Source organism: Diuraphis noxia, unplaced genomic scaffold (genome assembly GCF_037042655.1).
Source record: "Diuraphis noxia isolate RWA-SAM2 unplaced genomic scaffold, SU_Dnox_SAM2 contig0005, whole genome shotgun sequence".
Taxonomy (NCBI): domain Eukaryota; kingdom Metazoa; phylum Arthropoda; class Insecta; order Hemiptera; family Aphididae; genus Diuraphis; species Diuraphis noxia.
This window is the reverse complement of record NW_028301715.1, coordinates 43,027,187-43,048,735: the sequence shown is the minus strand read 5'-3', so window position 1 is coordinate 43,048,735 and position 21,549 is coordinate 43,027,187. Positions and strand designations below refer to the sequence as shown.

At 28.8% G+C, this 21,549-nt stretch overlaps 2 protein-coding genes across 4 annotated transcripts in view; both read left to right on the top strand.

The window, feature by feature from the left end:
* The window catches only part of tws (protein phosphatase 2 regulatory subunit tws), a 79,646-nt gene extending 61,055 nt beyond the window's left edge, over positions 1-18,591 (top strand). The window contains exons 3-13 of one of the 3 annotated variants that reach the window (XM_089229886.1): positions 6,371-6,591; positions 14,882-14,947; positions 15,006-15,103; positions 15,924-16,089; positions 16,153-16,265; positions 16,448-16,625; positions 16,713-16,877; positions 16,948-17,117; positions 17,194-17,409; positions 17,480-17,667; positions 17,731-18,591. In XM_089229886.1, the coding sequence (XP_089086012.1) occupies positions 6,399-6,591; positions 14,882-14,947; positions 15,006-15,103; positions 15,924-16,089; positions 16,153-16,265; positions 16,448-16,625; positions 16,713-16,877; positions 16,948-17,117; positions 17,194-17,409; positions 17,480-17,632 (1,518 nt within the window). In that variant the 5' untranslated portion in view covers positions 6,371-6,398 and the 3' untranslated portion in view covers positions 17,633-17,667; positions 17,731-18,591. Of the gene's footprint in view, positions 1-6,370; positions 6,592-13,227; positions 13,645-13,669; positions 14,026-14,881; positions 14,948-15,005; positions 15,104-15,923; positions 16,090-16,152; positions 16,266-16,447; positions 16,626-16,712; positions 16,878-16,947; positions 17,118-17,193; positions 17,410-17,479; positions 17,668-17,730 lie in introns of those variants that run through there. The other 2 variants (XM_015512011.2, XM_015512010.2) reach the window with 2 other exon arrangements.
* Positions 18,592-19,024: 433 nt separating this feature from the next.
* Positions 19,025-21,449, top strand: LOC107164252 (Actin binding protein 1). The gene is made up of 7 exons (XM_015512006.2): positions 19,025-19,874; positions 19,943-19,998; positions 20,131-20,243; positions 20,307-20,519; positions 20,591-20,755; positions 20,822-21,041; positions 21,101-21,449. The coding sequence occupies exons 1-7, from the start codon at positions 19,789-19,791 to the stop codon at positions 21,238-21,240; spliced, it is 993 nt and encodes a 330-aa protein (XP_015367492.2). The 5' UTR covers positions 19,025-19,788; the 3' UTR covers positions 21,241-21,449.
* Positions 21,450-21,549: the final 100 nt, after the last annotated feature.

The following is a 21,549-nucleotide window of genomic DNA, read 5'->3' as shown; positions in this document are numbered from 1 at the left end:
TAGTCTAAATATTTTTTAAATGTTAATGTTAACTAACAGTGAAGTTTTTCAAGCAAAGGTGTCGAATTATTTCCACTATGGACCAATTTACCACTATATAATAAATATAGTCGAACCTCCAACATAGGCGCATATAGCACTAGTCATAGCCCAGAACTATAAGTAAGGGATCCGAGTGGTCAAAATAATGCCATGAACAATACAAATAGAGATTTTTCAATTTTAATTTATACACATACGAATTAATTTTCATAATTTCTTTTTACAAATATATATTTTTTTCCCCGACAAATTCAAAATTACTGTGAACTTTCAATTTTGACCTTCTGAATGAACCAATTTGATTCACTTTTCTATCAGAAGAGATACTGATATCGAAAATCATTTTTTCTGCTCCAAAAGTTGATGGCAGATAGGTACGAAAAGAAATTAATTTAAAATTTAAAAAAAAACGTATCATTGTAAAATCTAAATATTTATTGCTCCACTCAAAATCTAAAATATAGTACTGGCTATACGATATTTCTCGGTCGTTCTATAGAATAATTGATGGGTTTTGGCAATATATTTATTTTGTTTTCGTATTTATAAACTGTATCCCGATGCCCTATCCCAATAAATACTACTAAACTTTCTCCATTAAAGTAATTAATAATTGCGAGTTTTCATGAAACAAAATATAATATGTTATTCATTATCATAATTTATCTTTATACCAAATATGTTTAATTTTATTTGCTTACACTTAAGCAATATATGTACAAGCCTAATGTCATGTTTCTCTCTAACAACAAAAGCCACTGTTTTAGATGCTTAGAATCCTTGGGAATTTATTTTCTGGTAGATATCGATAAACCGAATATTTTTCCAAAACAAAATCTTTAGATAATTGATCAACTAAAAACATTTCATATTCATCACGAATGGTTATAAATATAATAACAATAATATCTGTTCAACACTTCTGCATCTCTTCGAGCAAAAATTTGGAGCAAAAGGTATTATTTTACTTTTTATGGTTTTTGAATCATAATCTACTATTGATAGTACAATAATATAAATAATAAATTTGATTTTAATACTTCCCATATTATACTGTTAAGGGTATGAATGTGGTAAAAATTATTGGTATATGCTTAAAATACCTATCTCCTAAAGTTCTAACTTCTATAGAGAATTTGAAGCCACACTAATATTTTACGATGATAATACTTTACACTATACTGTTTCATTAATATAGTCCAAATTTAACACTTGTTCCTAGATAAATATTGTCATATGTATACTGCGTAATCTTACCTCACTACGATTTACTGGATAACTTTGTCTATATACTAACTACCATTATGCCAAATATTAGTAACATCATTTGATTGTATAAATATTACAATATTATATCTGCAGTGATTGTCCGCTTAGTGTTACATACAATTAAATTAGTTTAATTCCAAATCTAACGATTTGAAGGTTGGTAACCAAAACCCATGTCGATTATTACTTAGGTAGGTATATACAATATACTAAACATACATAAACAAAATGTATACGTAATAAATAATTTTAAATAATACAAGGCTTAATCAAATTTAAACATAAAATTCTTAAAATCGTCTAAAAATATTTATATTATACTATAGGTATGCATTACGTATAATATTCTGCAAGTAAGTTTGTTGGGTACTATTAATTCACTCCTATTGTGTGTAATATATGTACTTCATCCATTCACTATCATGTAGATATTTTAAAATATTTTATTGATTTGTGTCTGTAAAAAACCAGCAAAATTAATTATTTTGATAAAATATTAATCACGATTCACGATGAATGGCATCAAAAATTGAAAACAATCATTCCTTTAATTTTTACTAATAAATTATTGTTTTGACTTCCCTAATGATTTCGAGCATATTACGAAATCTGAACGAACGTCAGCAAAGAAATATAATAGTAATTATTATTATTGTTTATTACACGTCAAGAGGTGATTTTACATAAAACTATTTATTTTTTTTATTTATTAATTTAATTGTGTCAATACACCAAGTATTTTTACAATATTATAAATTTACAATTACGATTATGTGTTTACATAGTATTTACAAGTTTTTACAAGTTTTTACTAAATTTAGTTAAATTATATGTCTAGATCCGTATCTGAATCTGAGGTGTTTTCTTTGGGTTCAAGTAGTATATCTTGTGATATCCGTGGTTTTAATCTTAGGTTGACGGATATTCTGCAAATTTTACATAATATTATAATAGATATGACATTAATATACCTAAATTGTATCTAAGTAACATTCTCTTTTATAAAATCTAGACAATTTTTAATATTTTTTTAAAATGACTACACAAGAATCTAACAAATGTATCAATCATGTATGAAATAATAAATGTCAAAAACTTAATATCTATTTAAATTTTAAATACATTCATAAAATGTTATGAAAGTTTATTTTAATCGAATAAAACATATAAATCAATTATTAAAATTAAAAAATATATATATATATATTTTGTGTTATAAATACATTGTACAAAATAAATATACAGTATAATAAATACTTTATTTTTATTTTTATTTATTTTACATTATACATTATATTACAAATGATTTTATAGTTTTATATTGGATAGTTTAAAATAGAAATGAACAAAACAATATAGTGGTTGTTATTATTCTCGGTACGTTTTATACCTATTCATTTTGACCAGAACTTATAACAAAATACAGCAAGTTCTATATTATAAAGATACATAGTGAGATTAAAGCCATAACAATTTCCTACAATGTACATTTAGATGTTCTATATATATATATATTATTGGATTACAAGAGAAATGTGTAATACCTATGTAGGTAGCCGTCTACGGTTATATATACATCTTGCACGAACAATGAAAAGGAATTAAATCATAATGTCGTATTCTACAACAATATATTTTAAATATTTAATTTATTTATCAAGTATGTTTTCATTATTTTCTTAAAAAATTTTCATAACCATAGTGCCGTTAACTCTATGGTATCGTGCATACATTTTATACCTATATCGAATAAAAAAATAAAAAAACATTTATTTTGTTCCAATAATAAATATTTAATCCACTCATATAACAACATATTTATTTAACTATAATACAGCATATTGTGTTCAAATTTAAGCTCTATTAACACACTTCAAAAGCATTCTTAATATTTAATATATATTTAGGTGCAAAAAATATAAATAAAAGGTACCTATATTATTTAAAAATATAACAAACCATAAATAAAGTATATATAACTGCCGTAGACAGTATACTACAGATATATATTTTTATTTGCATAGTGAAAAATTATTATTTTTTTGCACTGAAACCCATAATTCATTTGATATATACAAAATATTTTTCCTTATTATAATAATAATATTATATTATATATTATTGTTATGATTTAATTTAAAATAAAAAGTACAATCGTAATATGATACTACCTTTATTGAATATATATGACGTGTTAGATGCGTGTTACACTATGAATATTCCAAAATCTATCTTCTTAATCTTAATGTAACACATTTGGTGTCCATAGAAGTTGACAACAAAATGCATTAATTGAGAACACATACAATTCATATTAACCACGTACAATTTTACATACTAACATTTTATTACTTTGAAAAGCTTTTAAATTGTATGGCTTTAAAAAATAATAATATATAAATTGGTATTCTCAAATTGGCTGTGCGAGTTATGTTGAGGTCGATGTGTCTACAACGGTTACAACAATTTACAATCGTCAATTTATTCAATAAAATTGTATATACGATACCAGAATCGAACAAACATAACCAACTACCTAGATGAAATAATAAACATCAACATCGATGGTATCACTTAAATAATAATAATAATAATAATAATTGTATCAAAATAAACAATGTGCTTATTTATCGTATTGTAGAATTATCAGTTTCAGTATCTTAAATATTTTAAAGTAAGTACCTGTAAATTTCTGTTAATTTTTAATTTTATACAAAAAGTACCTACCTTTAATATTTTATTTATTTAAGAAGGGTCCATTTGAACAATATAGATAATAATACAATAATACTATAAAGATGACTAAAACTTAATTATGGTTAAAATTTTGTATTACGTACATATTAGTAGATGCTTGTGTATACAACCTATTATTTTATCATAACGTCTATAAGTGATTGATTCGAATCACTATATCATTCGCTTTAATATATGTAGGTACTTATGCTTACCATAATATATTCCATGAGCTAATTATAGACAGTGATTTGAGTAAAATTGCATTAAGAAATACGTCTTTACATACCTAATTTTTTTTTTCAATATGGACACATACTTATTATTCTAGATTTAACTAAAAAGACTGACTGATTGACAATTATTCAAAGAATAAGTATGTCTTCCAATTATTATCAACAAAATATTATTTTTTGGTCGTAACGACATATAAATAATACATAATATTTTGAAATTCACCATATTCATGAAATATTATATTACAGTTATTATTGTATCCCATTTATTATTGATTTTAATTACAAGTAGGTACACACTATGATTTAATGTTAATGATTATACGAAAGTTTCAATTTATTTTATCTGTGGTAGGTACATTAGTAACAATATCAGGAAAAAAATGTTTGCCGCGTGTCTACGCCTAACCTGATATCCTGCCTGCGCACACCTATGAATCTATACTTCGTATTGAATATTATCAATTAATTGTTAAACAAAACTTGACAATTTAGGCGTAAATGATAGGCAATTTAGAAAACATTTATGCGTTCAAGTGTTTATTTCAACTATCTATCGTTAACTAATACGATAAACCTTTTAAAATTATTAAACATTCGTACAATGTATTAAATTTGTGAAAATTTCAAAACACAATAAATGTGAAATATCAATACAATTAATTTAACTTTTGATACTGTTTTTTGAATACTATGAACTTACTTTTTTTAAATTAATCAAATACATTCTGAGAATTTATAAATAATTAAAGGCAATTATAAATCATTCATAAATAGCATTGATAAATTTCCCTCGACACCTATAGGAGACCTTGCCGTACCCTATTCGTAGAAAGCATGTTTTATCACATCTTATTTACGATCTTATAGTTCTGTATTTTGTCATTGCATTTGTCATATTGGACAAGTAGGTCACACTCATAGTCACACCTATAAATAAGAGTAATTTATAAAACCTTCCTTGACGTACTAAGCTTATATAAATACAGTTCACAATATCCTGCTGGAATGCATATTTAGTCAACATCGTATAATATACAACATATTATGTCCAATCCTATTTTAAGGTATACATTGCAATTTACACAAATTGCATACCTACCATAACCAAGATTTATATTATTTCATTATTGTTATTGCACATCACACTTCAATTAGACGATAAAATATGTGACATTCTCTTTATGTTCATATAGGTATAAACCACGAAAGCTAAACAAATAAATAGTATTGTGTCAATGGTAAAATAAATAATATTTGTAATTTTGACATGCAGTCCATACAGATAAGTATTAAAACGACAAAAACATAAGATGTTAATATAAGTGCTAAATAATACTACATGTAAACAGATATTAGGGCACTTAATTAAATTAAGTGAGGGATTAATGGTCTTTACAACAAATAAGCTGATGATTCTACTGCTGCCACGGCCCTTTACGATTTATAAAGAAAAATTAGGAAATGAAAAAAAAATATCTTCAAATATAATCAAAGTTTATTATAAGACAATCATATAATTCGTTGAACGTATAAAATTTGAAATTTTATGAGCAAAAATTCACCATCCATATATTTTGTATAATACGTCTTATATTTACCATTTATCTAATAAATTATAAATGTATTTGAGTTCTGAACTTTTGATGATAAGTAAAAAAAAAAATTAAAAAGACATACTAACAATTTTAAAGGCGACTACCTAGTATTATTATTATCATATAGCCGTTAGTGTATTGGTCATAAATCTTTAATATAGTAGGCAAAGCTATATATCTGAGGAGGGTCCAAGGGGTTCGGACACCGATATTTTTTCAATATTTTACAAATGTTTAAAATAATTATTTATTTTAATACAACATACATATTTTCAGTCACAAATGACTAAAATTCCAATAGGCACCTATATCTACATACCTATAGCAAAATCGGATTATAAAAGTTTAAAGGTAACCACGACCAACAATCCATATAACCATATAGGTGCAACATTGTTAATGCGAGTATCTTCATTTTTAGTTTGTACCTCATCATGCAACTATCTAGTATTATATGATTTATAATCATCAATGTGCATATTTTTACAGGTTTCTGTGACCACGTGACAAACACAAGATGCGTCACACCGAAGTAGTGGGTTTATGGCGGCCAACGGACGCGCCGCCAGGAGGAAAGACTCGTGTATCCCGAGCCACCGACCCAGGGGCGTCGCACACTTCACATGCCCACAAGTTTGTCATCAAGTCCACGGCCATGATCCGTCAGTCGAGTCTAACTAGATTCATCGTCAACAAGAAGAACAATACAGGTGACAACATTTACCTACTACATACTCATGTTTCGCTCTCTCCTAAATATACCTATACGATATTTGGCTATGCTATCACTATACAGCGAAGTCTTAATACAAATTAATGTATTATACATAATAATAGCGTAAGCCTAATCTCAAACTAAACATAATATTTATAGGTAGGTTTTTTCATAACGTATACATACATAGTCGATTGATCCCTGAAAATTATTTAAATTCCTTCAAATATATAGTCGAAACCCTCAATTTTTTACCTTAGTAAAATATTAGAAAGGTATTTAGATCATCTTAATTGAATAAAACCAAACAGCATTGAGAATAACACTAATTGTCTATATGTAGGTATTTATAAGATCAGATTTCTGAAAAAAATATCATATTAAGTTTTGCGAATAGTTTATTCGTCGTACACAGTTATGGAAACGATTTGAAAAATTGTTTGAGGAAAAACGATTTGAGTACCAATAAAAACGATAATATCACGTTACGACAGACTGGTGTAATTTTTAAAGTGATATATGAAGAAAAATATTCATGATCTTTCTGTTTTGAAAGAAGAAAGAACAATTTATGCCCATTAAAGTTAGCCATTATTTTGTAGTATACAGCCAATCAATACCCACAAGTATTATGATAATTACACTCAACACTATAGGCACACATAATATATAATATCAGTACTCATAAAACCATATTTAGCCTAACATTATGACTGGTATAATAAACTGTTCCGAATATTTACTATAGTTGTATACAGGGTAAAAAGATATTTTATTCATGCCATTGGAATACTTATTTAAATAACTGTGTAATGTTTATTTGTGTATATTTGACTATTGAGGGTTATTATTCATAGCAAATATTACTATAATTTATCATTATAAATAGTATAAATTAACAAATAAAATAGTTTATAATATATTATGCTGTATAGATGAAATAATGTAGGCACGTGGAAAACATGTATTCTACATCATCTGTATTTAGGTATATTATATAGTTTTATTTATTTCGTATTGTTTAGAAGGGCTGAACACGAAAACTCTTATTATTATTACGTGACAATATGACTTACTACATTATCAACGATATATCTATATATCCTATATTATGGTATATTGATAATTGATAAATTGGTAAAAATTATTCTAAGTAAAATACGAAAACATATATATATCGTTTCAACTGCATGTTTTAAATTCCGAAATTTAATAATACATTATATATAATTATTTAATTCAATATATATGTGGACATAACTAGGTACTCGATTCTTTCAATACATGAAAAATAACAATTTTTACAACGAATTAACTAATCTTTGCTCAACTATCAAAAGAAATATCCCGACTTTTAAAAATATGCATAATATTTCAATTTAATAAATTAAATTTACATCGTTAATGCTCACTGCGCTTATTGCATATGCTTTTTTTATATACGCACATAGAGATATAATTTGATTAAATATACAGCGCTGTATAATTCATATGTACTTACCTACTGATAACATTATTTCTCATCATTGCTCATCGTCTTAATCCAGTTTACAACGAGATTAAATTTAATGCATTTGTTCTTTTCTGAATGGACAAAAATATTTGATAGCTCAGAGTAGTGAAACACTAAGAAAAATTGGTATCTTTATAGATAAGAACTACAAAATACAAATTAAACTAAAATGTATAGTAGGAAGTATAATATTATACAATATTATTTCTAGTAAGTGCCTTACAACTAAGTAACAACTGAAAAGTGTCTATATTGATTACCAAAATATTATAATTGAAGTATAATATTAGGTACTTGAAAAATAAAAGTACATTAAAACAGAATATTTAAAAAAAATTGTATTTATTCATATCGATTAAATTAGTGGTCGGCAACCACATGTAACTCTCTTGTAATTTTATGTGGCCCGAATAAAATTTATAGCTTTTATAAAAATAAAGAACGGAAATTGAATAGAAAATGGAATAGAAACTGCGAAACTTTATTTTTTTTGTAGTCATTATAGGTACCTTATTAAGTCAATAAACTTAACAATTGTGAACTAAAATAAACTAAATTTGTTGTGACTATACATTTTTGTTTAAAATATATTGAAATTTAGATATTCAAATTGTGGCCCCTAAAAAAAATGTAATATTTGTTTTTTGACACTTGACATCAAAAAGGTTGCCGACCTCTGGATTAAATGAATGACTCTGTTGAGGAACTATAAAATCTCTATGACCTCAACCGACTCAGCCTAACTTAAATTAATATAATTAGTCATTATGTAATACATTAGATAAGAGACTATAATATGACATGTGGGAAGATGTGGTACCTACCACAAATAAACAAAAATAAATTCTCAACAGTTTATTACGTTCATTACTAAGAATTAATCTTATTTAATAAACTAGGTACGGTACTACGGTACTTAAGTCTACAAAGTCCCAATTTGGTTTCAGTCATTCAGTCAGTCGTACACATTTGCACTTATACGAACATTATAATCAATCTTTCTCGAACTAAATAATATAATCCTCTCCTACAGTCCTGCATATGTTTCAAATGAAACAAACCTACAAGGTGAAAGCTGTAGGTATTTTCAAACGAAAAGTATTTATAAATCATTACAAATAATTTCAAAAAATATATTCATCCATTATAATCTTCTCACTTGTGATGTTCAAATCACTTAAGGACATGCAGGAGCAATTTTGTCTAATTAAAAAAATTAATATAGCCTGCATACTAAATAATATCAAGACTTAAGAGACATTTATATTCGTCATAATCGGACTCGTGAGCACACAAATTTATTAAAATACCCAATTTGAACTGTCATCGCCAGTGAATAACATTTTATTACCTAAATATGGAAAATATTAATAGTACATAATATTATGATTTATGAGTTATGATACTGAATCATATTTCGTGTTTTGAGATTAGGATAATTTTATTCAATATTGACTTAAATATGTATTATATTATTTTAATTTACTACGGCTTTACACTTTACTACCTATGTAGTAAAACATAATGTGTGATATTGATATATATTTATAAGATCAGTAGAATATAGTTAGTATACAGAATGATTCACCAAGCATGTTCACGCCCTTTTTTCAATTATGCAGTTATTCAAATTCTGATTTTTAGAATTTTTAAATATACCTAGGTACTTAAAGATAATACTTTTAGTACTAAGTATTTAAGAAGTGTGGCCTGAGGAGAATGTATATAATACACAAATTTCTGTTTTTTAAATAGACCCCTCCTTCTTTTCTAACGTAAATTATTTATCTGATATTTTTTCTGAAAATGTTAACATATCAAAATTAAAATAACTAACCTAATAGTTCATAGTTGGAAATAACCGAACGTATGTTAAGGTATTCCTAACGGTAAAACGGCGGTCGTCACACATTTGAAGAGGATTTATTTGGTTACATACCTACCTATATATATTTTACAAACAATAGACCCATACAAAATTACAAACAATTTTAAAAAATAACAAAAAGGATAATTACAGATAATATTATAATAATAGGTGAATAATACATCAGATATACTTGTAAACAAACTAAATATATTTACAAGTATAATTTGTTATTATATTTTCTCGATGCCCTTATTCATATGTAAAGTGAAGAAAAAATGTACTGAGGTAAAAATACAATTTCTCAGAAAAACAAAGTGAACAGAATAGCTGCGACGCATTTTCATCGAATAATAGACACCTAGATGGACAGATTATGATGCGTATGAAAATATTTTTGAAAAGGATGGCTTAGAATAAAACATATAATAGTACTAAAGTCACATTTCAAAATCTCTATTATTGTATTAACTATAAAGTAAAAACAATTATAAACTGTAAACAATATTCGTAAAAATTTGAATTTTTATCATAGTAGGCGACAGTGGTTGACTTGGAAATAAAGTAGTAGAGGTACTCTAGCTACTTTTAAAATGTAGCGTCTCTAGCATTTTAATAAAACTTACATAACCATGGTGGTGGGGGGTTGCCCCACACCACCCTTTATGGTCGCTTAAGAAGCATAATAAATTATTAAGAAACACGTATCAATGAATCATAACATATAAATCATAATTTATTTGGTGTAAGGTGTAACCATGTAACTTAAGGTTTACTATATATTAAAATAAGATATACAATATTTATACAATAAAATTACAATTCACATTTTCAAATACAATATTTTGTATTTAATTTTAATTAATAGGTAAGTTAAAAGTTTACATTACAATCCGTCCCATGCGTTCCCCTCTAAAAAAGAAGTAGGGGTACGCTAGCATATCCAAAAAATTAGTTGAGGTACTCAGCCCCCCCCCGCGTCCCCCCCCCCAAGACAACCATTGGTAGACGAAGTATGTAAGGTAAGGTAGCATCTACACTTTTTTTATTTGTATTGTTCGCCTAACTAAAGTACCTCCTGTAAAGGTATAATGTAAAATTATAGGTTATTATAATTATTGTGCATATCATATATTATAGGTAATATAACGGTAATAATATGATTTATGTAGACTTTTTAATACTGTTTTTATACGCATTTACTTATAACTTATTTAATCTAGGTATGGGTAAAAATATTTTTAATGATTAATATCATTGGGATTAAAATTCATAAGTATAGGTACCTATAAAAGGCTAATCCTATTCTATTTACATTTTTCTTAGTTTCATTGAGTCCATAATATAATGTATGAGTATTCTTGAAACACATTTCACAACTGGTATTTATTTTCAATTTTTAAATAACTGTCATTGTACTTCTTCAAAGAAACACACATGCTCCATATATTGTATAGTTAGAAATTATAATTTCATTGTTGCGCACTTGTGCTACAAAAGTACTCGTATTTACACTGACAGGATACCTATCAATTAATAGTTATCATTACCTATTTATCATTGAATATGTAACAAAGTATAGGTACTATATAATTAAATATAGATACCTACAAAATAAATACATTTATGTTTATGATGTAGTTAATAATTTAATATACATTATACACCTATTGTTTTCGTTGGAGGTAAAATTTAAATCTAACCCATTTAAAGACTGCAGGTTGCAGGTATGGAGGATTAATATAATATAATGGTACCTGCTTGTACAAATTAGGTGTATGTAACCCCGTAAATATGAATATAATTCATAAATTTAAAATTTCTTAAAATGTTCTCTACAATTTATTTTGATTCTCTGAATGTTAATAATAATTAGGTAATTAGTTATTACTATAATTAAATAATATTTAACATTCGTGCAATAGCCTATGCTCATATAAAAATTTATAATATTAAATTAATTTGTTTTGTGAGATGCTAATTTCTTAACAGTTAAGTAACTCTTTAGAAAGTGTATTTTAGATGAATACTATTTAATGCTACCTAATCCAAAATTATATGTTATATAATTCATCATGGTTCATTAGTGGAAGTAGATAGGTCGAAGGTGACAGGTATGAATCTAATTCTAAACACTCTATTTAATCGTTTGAATAAATAAATAATACTATTTTTTTAATTTCCTATTTATAATTTAATTGGATGTACAAAGGTACAAACATACTGTCGATTAGATAGTACTGTGGGAAATAGTCAACAAAACATATTATTATAGGTAGTCGCTTTACTGAACCAAATCAATGAAATGCGTTTTTACTTTTTGTAGAGGTTCCTCGACAAATTTCGCATTTACTATAATTAATTTTAATTCACGTGAATGTATAGGTGATGATGAAAAAAATAAAATATTCATATACCTATTTGATATAGGTACGATAAAAACCGTAATAGTAATCTTATTATACTATGTCCGCGTGGGATCCTAAAATTTCAAATCACAATATAACATCATCGTTACATAATCGATGTGCCTACCTAACGATATCATTATGTACAAATAAAACTATAAAAGAGGCAGGTAGTCTAGCGTGATAAAATACACTATAATATGTGAATATGTATCTAATATTATAATGAACGTGAAATCAATTCAATGGAAGAAAGGGCTGTCGAAACTCGTTAGGAGGAGGCTCTCGAACCCGCCAAAAGCGCCGCCCCCGCACTAAGATTTCCGCTCACGTGAGTAGACACGCGGTATAATAATAGCATTGATAAAAAATAATATGCGGCGTCAAATCGTAGGTCGTTGGCGCGTACGTCGAGACGTCATTGAGTACGGTTTTTACGTTTTGCGCGGGACGCAAGCCGTGCGCGCGCGGTCTCGGTCACGTTGCCGGCACTGCGGTGGCCGCCTGGCAGAGCCTCAGGTGCTACCACCCGCGCGAGTGGTAAACCGACCGCGGCGGTGGACAGGTACATCGCACCAGCAGCCGCAGCTATTCGCTAGATCGCGCACGCATAATATCGCCGCTGCGTGCTATTATCTATTCTCTCACCGCGGCGGAACACTCTATATTTCATCCGCGTACATGAATACGATATAATAATAATAATATCAGCACTGAAATATTGTTATTGCATATTATTATATATCAGACATACGTACGCACGCACAACACGTACACTCCACACGGTCAAACTGACTCTCACCGCGACACACTACAAGTCTACAACAGAGTACAGACGAACAGACGATATTCGCGCGCTCGGCCAGAACTCAGAAGCCCCTTCCCCCCACCGCGCACGCGAGCGCTTTAAGCCCTCCACGCCCCTCACATCCCTACCGTAACCCCGCCACTCCCCCCGCGTCATTGACGCACACGCACCATCGTGTACTTTTTCCCAATCGAAAAATCACATCACGCCGCCGCCGCCGTCGTCGCGATTCTCTCTTATCCGCCGCCGCCGCCGCCGCTGCCGCCACCGACACACCGTTCGCGTTCCGTGGTCGGGTTTTGTTTTGATTGTTATTATTATTTATTTATTACATTTTTTTTTTTTTTTAATTTTAAATTTTTTTCACTCCAATGGTTCATCGAACGTAATTACGGTGGATAATCTAATCAAAAAAAGGCGCTGCAACAGCGATATCGACGCCGCAATGGCCGGTAAGTGGTTTTCGTAACGTCTCACCTCTCGCTACCGCCTCCACCGCGTACGCCGTTTACATTTTGTGACTTTGTGTCACTGTCGACAACAACCCCGGGCGGCACCTCAGCGACGTTATCGCAAGCTTTTCCACCGCCGCCGTCATCGCGTTTTTCGGCCGACCGCTCCACTGTTGCGACTACGCAACCTCCGCGTTGTTGTCGTCGTTCGCCAACGTGACGGACGAGAGACAAGGCCGATTCACGCATTCTGTGCTTGTCACGTTTTTCCGCCGTCGTCGACACTTCTGCGCGCCAACGTTTCTAGGTCACACGTTTGCTCGCGCACATGAGACTATCCGCAGCCGACAATGACCACAATGACTGACGACGTAGAGAATGGTAAGATGGCACCGTGTAATATCCTATCGTCGTCGTTGACGCTGTCCAACGGTGCCACCACAATGCAGTCGTCTGGCGTTACCGTCTTGCCGACGGTGTTCGATACTTTGCACGACATCAGCTGATCCGTAGTCTACAATAATGTGTACCTGAAACGTTTCTCGACTCTCCCGGCCGTGCTTTACTCTCACCTTCTCGCTTGTCTATACGACCCTCTGTAAAACTGTACTTCTGAACTATTTAAAAGTGTTCAACCCAACCTACCTGGGTATCTATTTACCATTCCTATTTAATAAGATGTTGAATACCTTCTAAACATATTTGGTTTAATCGACCACCAGTATTGTAAATTCATCATATTATAGTCTTCCATTGAGTACACCTTGCAGTGAATCAATAATATTTTCATTTCAATGATATTCACAATAATTTGCCTCTTTTTTGATGATTCGATTTGAAATTTCAACACTACACTCTTATCACTTGGGTAATTTCTTTAAAGTGAATTCAAAATTAAAATTCAACTTTGTAGTTATCGAATTAGTCCAAATGTGTTGTACCTATACAATATAAAGCAAATTAGCTATCGTAATAGTATAATATTTTAACTTGGTTCTATCAGAAATGATTTTCTTACGTTGTCTATGTTTACATTGTTTGGAACATAATATACTCTTTAACTTATAAATATAACAATTTCATAATCAAATATTTATTTTTAATGATTTCATGAAGTTTATTGGCAGCTGTATTTAAATTTTAAATAATTGAAACAGATGCTGTTTGTTTTTTATTCTACTAAAATTTTACCATTCATCTGCCAATCTCTAATATACTATCACTTAATTTGTTGCAGGAAACGGTGAGATTCAATGGTGTTTCTCACAAGTTAAAGGCACGTTGGAAGATGATGTTACCGAAGGTAAGTGTATAAAATTTTTGTTCCTTAGTTAGGCATTTATATTTATTCATTTTAACAGCCGATTTAATATCCTGCGTGGAGTTTAACCACGATGGAGAATTATTGGCAACCGGTGACAAAGGCGGTCGAGTAGTAATATTTCAACGGGATCCAATGGTAAGTAAATTATTGACATTTTGAATTATTCTTATAATTTAACTATACCTTCAACCCATAATCTAAATACCAATGCCATACTAAAAGAGATTTAATCTTCCAATAAATCTGTGATCACACCTGATTATTTGGGTGCACTAAACTTTCAGAAGCTCCTTTTAGAATCTGAATCTTAGCAGCTGTCATAAGTATTCCTTATTTAAATGTGTGATTGATCTATGATCAATTAAAACTTATCAACTATATGAAATCTGATATTGATTAATGTATACAAAACAAGAAAATTTGATCAGGAAAAAGTTATTTATTTAAAATTTTATAAAATCGTTATGTTATCTTGCAGAGAGTATTAAGTCAAGCTATAGCCCGACTGGCACCTAACCGGTAGTTTTGACTATGTATACAAGAAATAGATGAAAACTGATTTGTTACTTTAAGATGTATTTTCAAAAGCACTATTCAGACTAATTTATTTTTTTAATATTATTCTTTGATTAGGTATAAATTTACAAATGTAGTATTTGTTGCATAAAAATACCAATATTAGACAAATATTTAAAAACCTATATTATATATGATTTAGTTACATATATATTTTTTTGGATAATTACAAACAAAACCTGAATCTGTAATAATTTAATAAATTAAATTATAATAATGATGCACTGCACTTAAATATCCTATATGATATAATGGTAAGGAATTAATAAAACAATATTTTGTTTATTTATGAATGAAAAAGTTTGGTTTTTTCAAGGTTGTAAAATACTTTATTTATTAAATTATGTTATCCATATTAATTATGTATTTAACATTACAGAGTAAAACATGTATTCCAAGACGAGGGGACTACACAGTATACAGTACGTTCCAAAGTCATGAACCTGAATTTGATTATCTTAAGAGTTTAGAAATAGAAGAAAAAATTAATAAAATTAGGTGGCTCAGACGTAAAAATCAAGCTCATTTTCTTTTATCTACTAATGGTAATGCTAAAAAAAAATAATCATATTTATTTTCTATTAATTGTTATTTATTATGTAATCTAGACAAAACCATAAAATTGTGGAAAGTGTCTGAAAAAGATAAGAAAATTGAAGGATATAATACTAAAGAAGATAGTGGCATCATGAGGGATCCAATGAATATTACTTCCTTGAGGGTATGTTGTATTGTTGTTTATAATGTTATTATTTAAATTATCAGAAGTATATCTGTGTTTATTATTCTTTCTTTCTTTTTTAATTTTTGATAACCAAATTAATTTACAATACTAAACCTATAGTATACAGTCTAAGTTGAAAATATTAACTTAAAATAAAGAAAATAATTCAAAACTTGCAGGTGCCAGTATTAAAGTCAATGGAACTAATGGTTGAAGCTTCTCCAAGAAGAGTATTCGCCAATGCTCATACTTACCATATTAACTCAATCAGTGTAAATTCTGATCAAGAGACCTATCTGTCTGCTGATGACCTAAGAATAAATTTATGGAATTTAGAAATCACTGATCAAAGTTTCAGTATCCTTTTACATTTATTTGATATTTAATTCCACAATTTTTAAATAAGAGATGTAAGTATTTTTCCTTAGTGTAACAAATTAATAGATATTGTTGATATTAAGCCAACTAACATGGAAGAGCTCACAGAAGTCATAACAGCAGCTGAATTTCATCCGCTGGAATGCAACTTATTTGTATACAGTAGTAGCAAGGGTACAATTCGTCTATGTGATATGCGATCTTCAGCATTGTGTGATAAACATGCTAAATGTTAGTGTTTAAAATAACTGACTGATTATATGTTAGAACTTTTAATAATAGTATTCTTACTTTTGTATAGTATTTGAAGAACAAGATGATCCAACAACGAGAAGTTTCTTTTCTGAAATCATATCTAGTATATCTGACGTGAAAATTTCCAATTCTGGTCGTTATATGATGTCTAGAGATTATATGACTATTAAGGTTTGGGATTTACATATGGAAACTAAACCAATTGAAACATATCCCGTGTGTATTTATATATTCATATTTTATTTCATTTTATCGATGTCAACATTTTTTTTTGACAAATAATAATTTTTAGGTGCACGAGTACTTGCGGCCTAAACTATGTTCGTTATATGAAAATGATTGTATATTCGATAAATTTGAATGCTGCTGGTCGGGCACTGATCAGTATATTATGACTGGTGCTTACAATAATTTCTTCAGAATGTTTGATCGGGCAGCTAAACGAGATGTCACATTAGAAGCATCTAAAGAAATTGCTAAGCCTAAGACAGTATTGAAACCTAGAAAAGTAAATATCTATTATTGCAAAACAATTAATACTAATTTGTGTGTTAATTAAATTATTATTTCTTAATCAGGTGTGTGTAGGAAATAAACGTAAAAAAGACGAGATTAGTGTCGATTGTTTAGACTTTAATAAGAAAATTCTTCACACTGCATGGCATCCAAATGAAAATATTGTTGCTGTTGCGGCCACCAATAACTTGTATTTGTTCCAAGATAAATTGTAGCCTTAGCACTGACTACCGCTTTCATCATCTTTAAAGTATATTAAATTTACCATTGTAAAATTTTTTTGAAATACTTATGTATTTTTTTATGATTTCAGTGTCTTGACAAGATGGGATTCTGATTGCGGATTAACTAAATGTATAAGAAAATACACACTGTGTTGAGCTTCTCATGGCAGAAGATAAGATTTTGGTATCTTGTTTTACTCATCAATATATATTGTACAAAAAAATGTTTCCCTCGGAATCCCATTTTTGGATAATATTACTCGGCTCGTTTTATACACATTTTTTTTAATTTCCCCTTCCTAAAATTTATTTCTATTAGTTTACAGTTCTCTAATTAAAATTACCTTCTTTTTATATATATATATTTAATAATTATAAATTAACATACAATTTTTTTAGAGTAAAAATTACTTCTGTATAACTTTTCTACAAAAAACCTTTAATTATTTTTAGTGGAGAGCCCAAATATTCAATTTAAGTATCAAAAAAAAAAAAATTGTACCAGTGATGCATAGTTAATGCGATCATTTATATATTTATTTATTTTTGTGTACTGTACATACCATGTTTTTTATGATAATAGTTAATGTGTAAGGTTACAAACTTGCGAAGAGTGAAGGTCAAACACTAATGAAAAATCAAAGAAAATATATTTTCTATTGTTTTGTTTCTTGTTTGGTCTTCACCAAACACTATGATGGACGTATATAAATTTGTTAAAAATCAAATTAAATTTAATACACTTAAAACTAATTATTAAAAAAATGTGTACAATAACCTAAAAGATGATAAAAAGAAGCCTCGCATCTGTTTTTGACGGGTGATTACGGCTATTGTTGTTTTCTCTTTTTATTTTTACAAATGCTAAAATTATTTTTACGCCCGTGAATTTTATTTTCTGTACCTATTTATTGATAATAATAATAATAATAAGTATTAATTGACTCGAATTAGATTATTATATTTATTATTGACATTCTGATAAATATTATTATTATTATTGATATTAATATTATTTGAATATGTGTGAAAATACAACATCTTACCTGAGATCTATATTAAACTTGAACAATTTTTAATTGTAATGATAGCTATATGGTTTATTAAACATTGGGTAAATTCACTGTTTTGTCGTCGATTCAGCTGACATCATAAATATTGAAATTATTATTTAAATACAATCTGGAAATAAAAATCAATTTTGTTTTTTTTTTAGTTTATCTTAAAAATAAGAATTCTCAATTACAATTTTTCAACGCAACTATTTTAAATCCAAGAACAGTAATGGTAATATAGGATGAAATTAATATAGTTCACTATTATGGAATAAAAACTGGTCTACTGTCAAATATTTTCCATATATGGTGTTACAGGCGTTACAGCAAATATAAAATCAAATATGTGCTTCGAAAAATAAAATGTCATTTAAATTCAGTTTTAATTGACCTTATTGGCATTCAGTAAAACAAATTGGTAATTTGTACAAGGCCAGAGTTAAACTTAATTTTCTGATGGTGGGAGAGGGGCTCCACATATTTTGTTGAACAACAAGTTGCGCTCCTGAATAACGTTTTGAATTTTTGGTTGATAAAATACCCAATGAGTGATAAGTTCTTAGATTCCATTTAATTTACCTACAGAATGTGACGAATATATTAACAACGACTGAATACCATCACGTAACTAAATTTATTAATTTTATTGTAATTTCCAACGATCTCTGCAAGTAAGATAAACTCTTGATGGACGATGGTTATGACTGGTTCATTGGTGTTTTGCTGAAAAGGATAAACTATCTCACAGTACGGTAATATTGTAAACTGTTGATACTTGCTGGTACGTAATATTCTATGGTTGGCATTACTGCTTCTGTTATCGTCGAAGGTTTGAGATAGTACCATAGTATCAGCGATGGGCTAAAATAACTTACATCGCCGCTTGACCGCCTAGATTTATTATCTTGAATCATACCTGTGAGTTGTGACAGCAACAAGCAGTGATCAGTGATATGCAAAGTGAATTGAATAAGAATAATGGATACTTGGAGTCTCGAATAAATTGAGATAATTGTTGTCGTCATTAATTCTTTAGGTACTAAGATTATTAGTTGAATACAAACTTATAGTCTTATCGTTAATTTTACGAACATGTCCCAATTGGACGTGAACAAAAACAGACAGCAAATATTGGATACTTGGAAAGATGTGGTGGACGACAAGACTCCGACCAACTGGTGAGTACACTACAACTCCAGTTGTAGACAATGAAGGGACAGCATCTATTAATATTTTTATTTTTCAGGGCCGTCTATGGCTATGAGGGTCCAACTAACATACTTAAGTTTGTTAGCCAAGGAGGTACGCCTTTATATGTATTTGCTTAAGTCATGACTAAAATACTATTTTAATACTATTACCTTTAATACAACATACCTGGTTTGTTGAATCATACATTTAGAAATCTATTATAATTTTTACTATACTTTGCAGAAGGGGGAATTGAAGAAATGAAAGAAGACTTAAATAGCTCTAAAATTATGTACGCATTCTGTCGAGTGTTGGACCCAAAGACTAGCCTTTATAAATGTGTCTTAATAAATTGGGTCAGTAAATCAATAATTTATAAGTGTTCTTTAAATTTTGAAAATTATATTCATTATTTTCAGCAAGGTGAAGGAGCTCCTATTGTCAGAAAGGGAACTTGTGCTAATCATATTCGTGATGTATCTAACATTTTAAAGGGGGCACATGTAACTATAAATGCACGTAATGACGATGAAGTGGATACAGATATAATAATATCTAAAGTTTCAAAATCATCAGGGTCAGTTTACTCATTTAAAGAAAGACTGGATCAATCGCAGCCACAAGAGAAAATTGTAAATTCACAATCGAGGATTATTCTTATTTATATAGATAGCAATGTCTAATAATAGAATAACTGTTTTAGGGTACTTCTTACAAAAAAATTCAACCTAATTTAGAAATAAATTCATCTGAAAGGGATAAGTTCTGGGCAGCTGAAGAAGAAAAAGAGAAATTAAGACAAGAAGAAGAACGAAAGAAAAAAGAACAAGAGCAGAAAAAAATAGAGAATGAAAGACTTTTGCGAGAAGTGAGTTACTGTAAATATTTTATTATTCATGTGAAAAACTGAAAACCAAATTTAAAACTTTTATAGGATACTGATAGAATAAGAAGAGATTCAATAATAAATCAAGAAATTCAAAACACTGAACCAAAGCCTATTGTTGTTGAAGCAGAATCAGAAAAAACAGATGTTAAAATCGAACAAGCAAAACCTGCATTAGTTGCCGAAGAAATTGTAAATCAAAATGAACAAAATATTGTTGAGGATGATTTAGGAATTAAAGCTGAAGCATTGTATGACTATCAAGCAGGTAGTAAAAAATTTATTTTAATTTTTAATTTAATTTAATTTGATTTTTTTTTTGCCAAGCTGATGACACGGAAATTTCATTTGATCCGGGGGATATAATTTGTCATATTGATAAAATCGATCAAGGCTGGTGGCAAGGTTTGAGCCCTGATGGTACATTTGGTCTATTTCCAGCCAATTATGTTCAACTTCTTCCTTAAGATAGTACTAGATACCAAATTCCTAGTTCTCTCATTTATACCATAATAATTACTAATTAGTATTTATATCTGCGATTTTATTATTAACTAAAATTAATTCATCATAATAGGTAATTACTAATTGGTTGTGAAAACATGTTTGAATCATGTTTAAGTTTTAAATATTTAAAATCAATGTTTTGGTATTAATTACAATTATTGTTAATCTAGTTAAATGTTTATTTATTAAATTTTTTTCATTAAATTTTATTTAAGTTTTAATAACTAGTTTTATTTTTTTTTACCAGAAAACCCCTTTTCTAATAATAA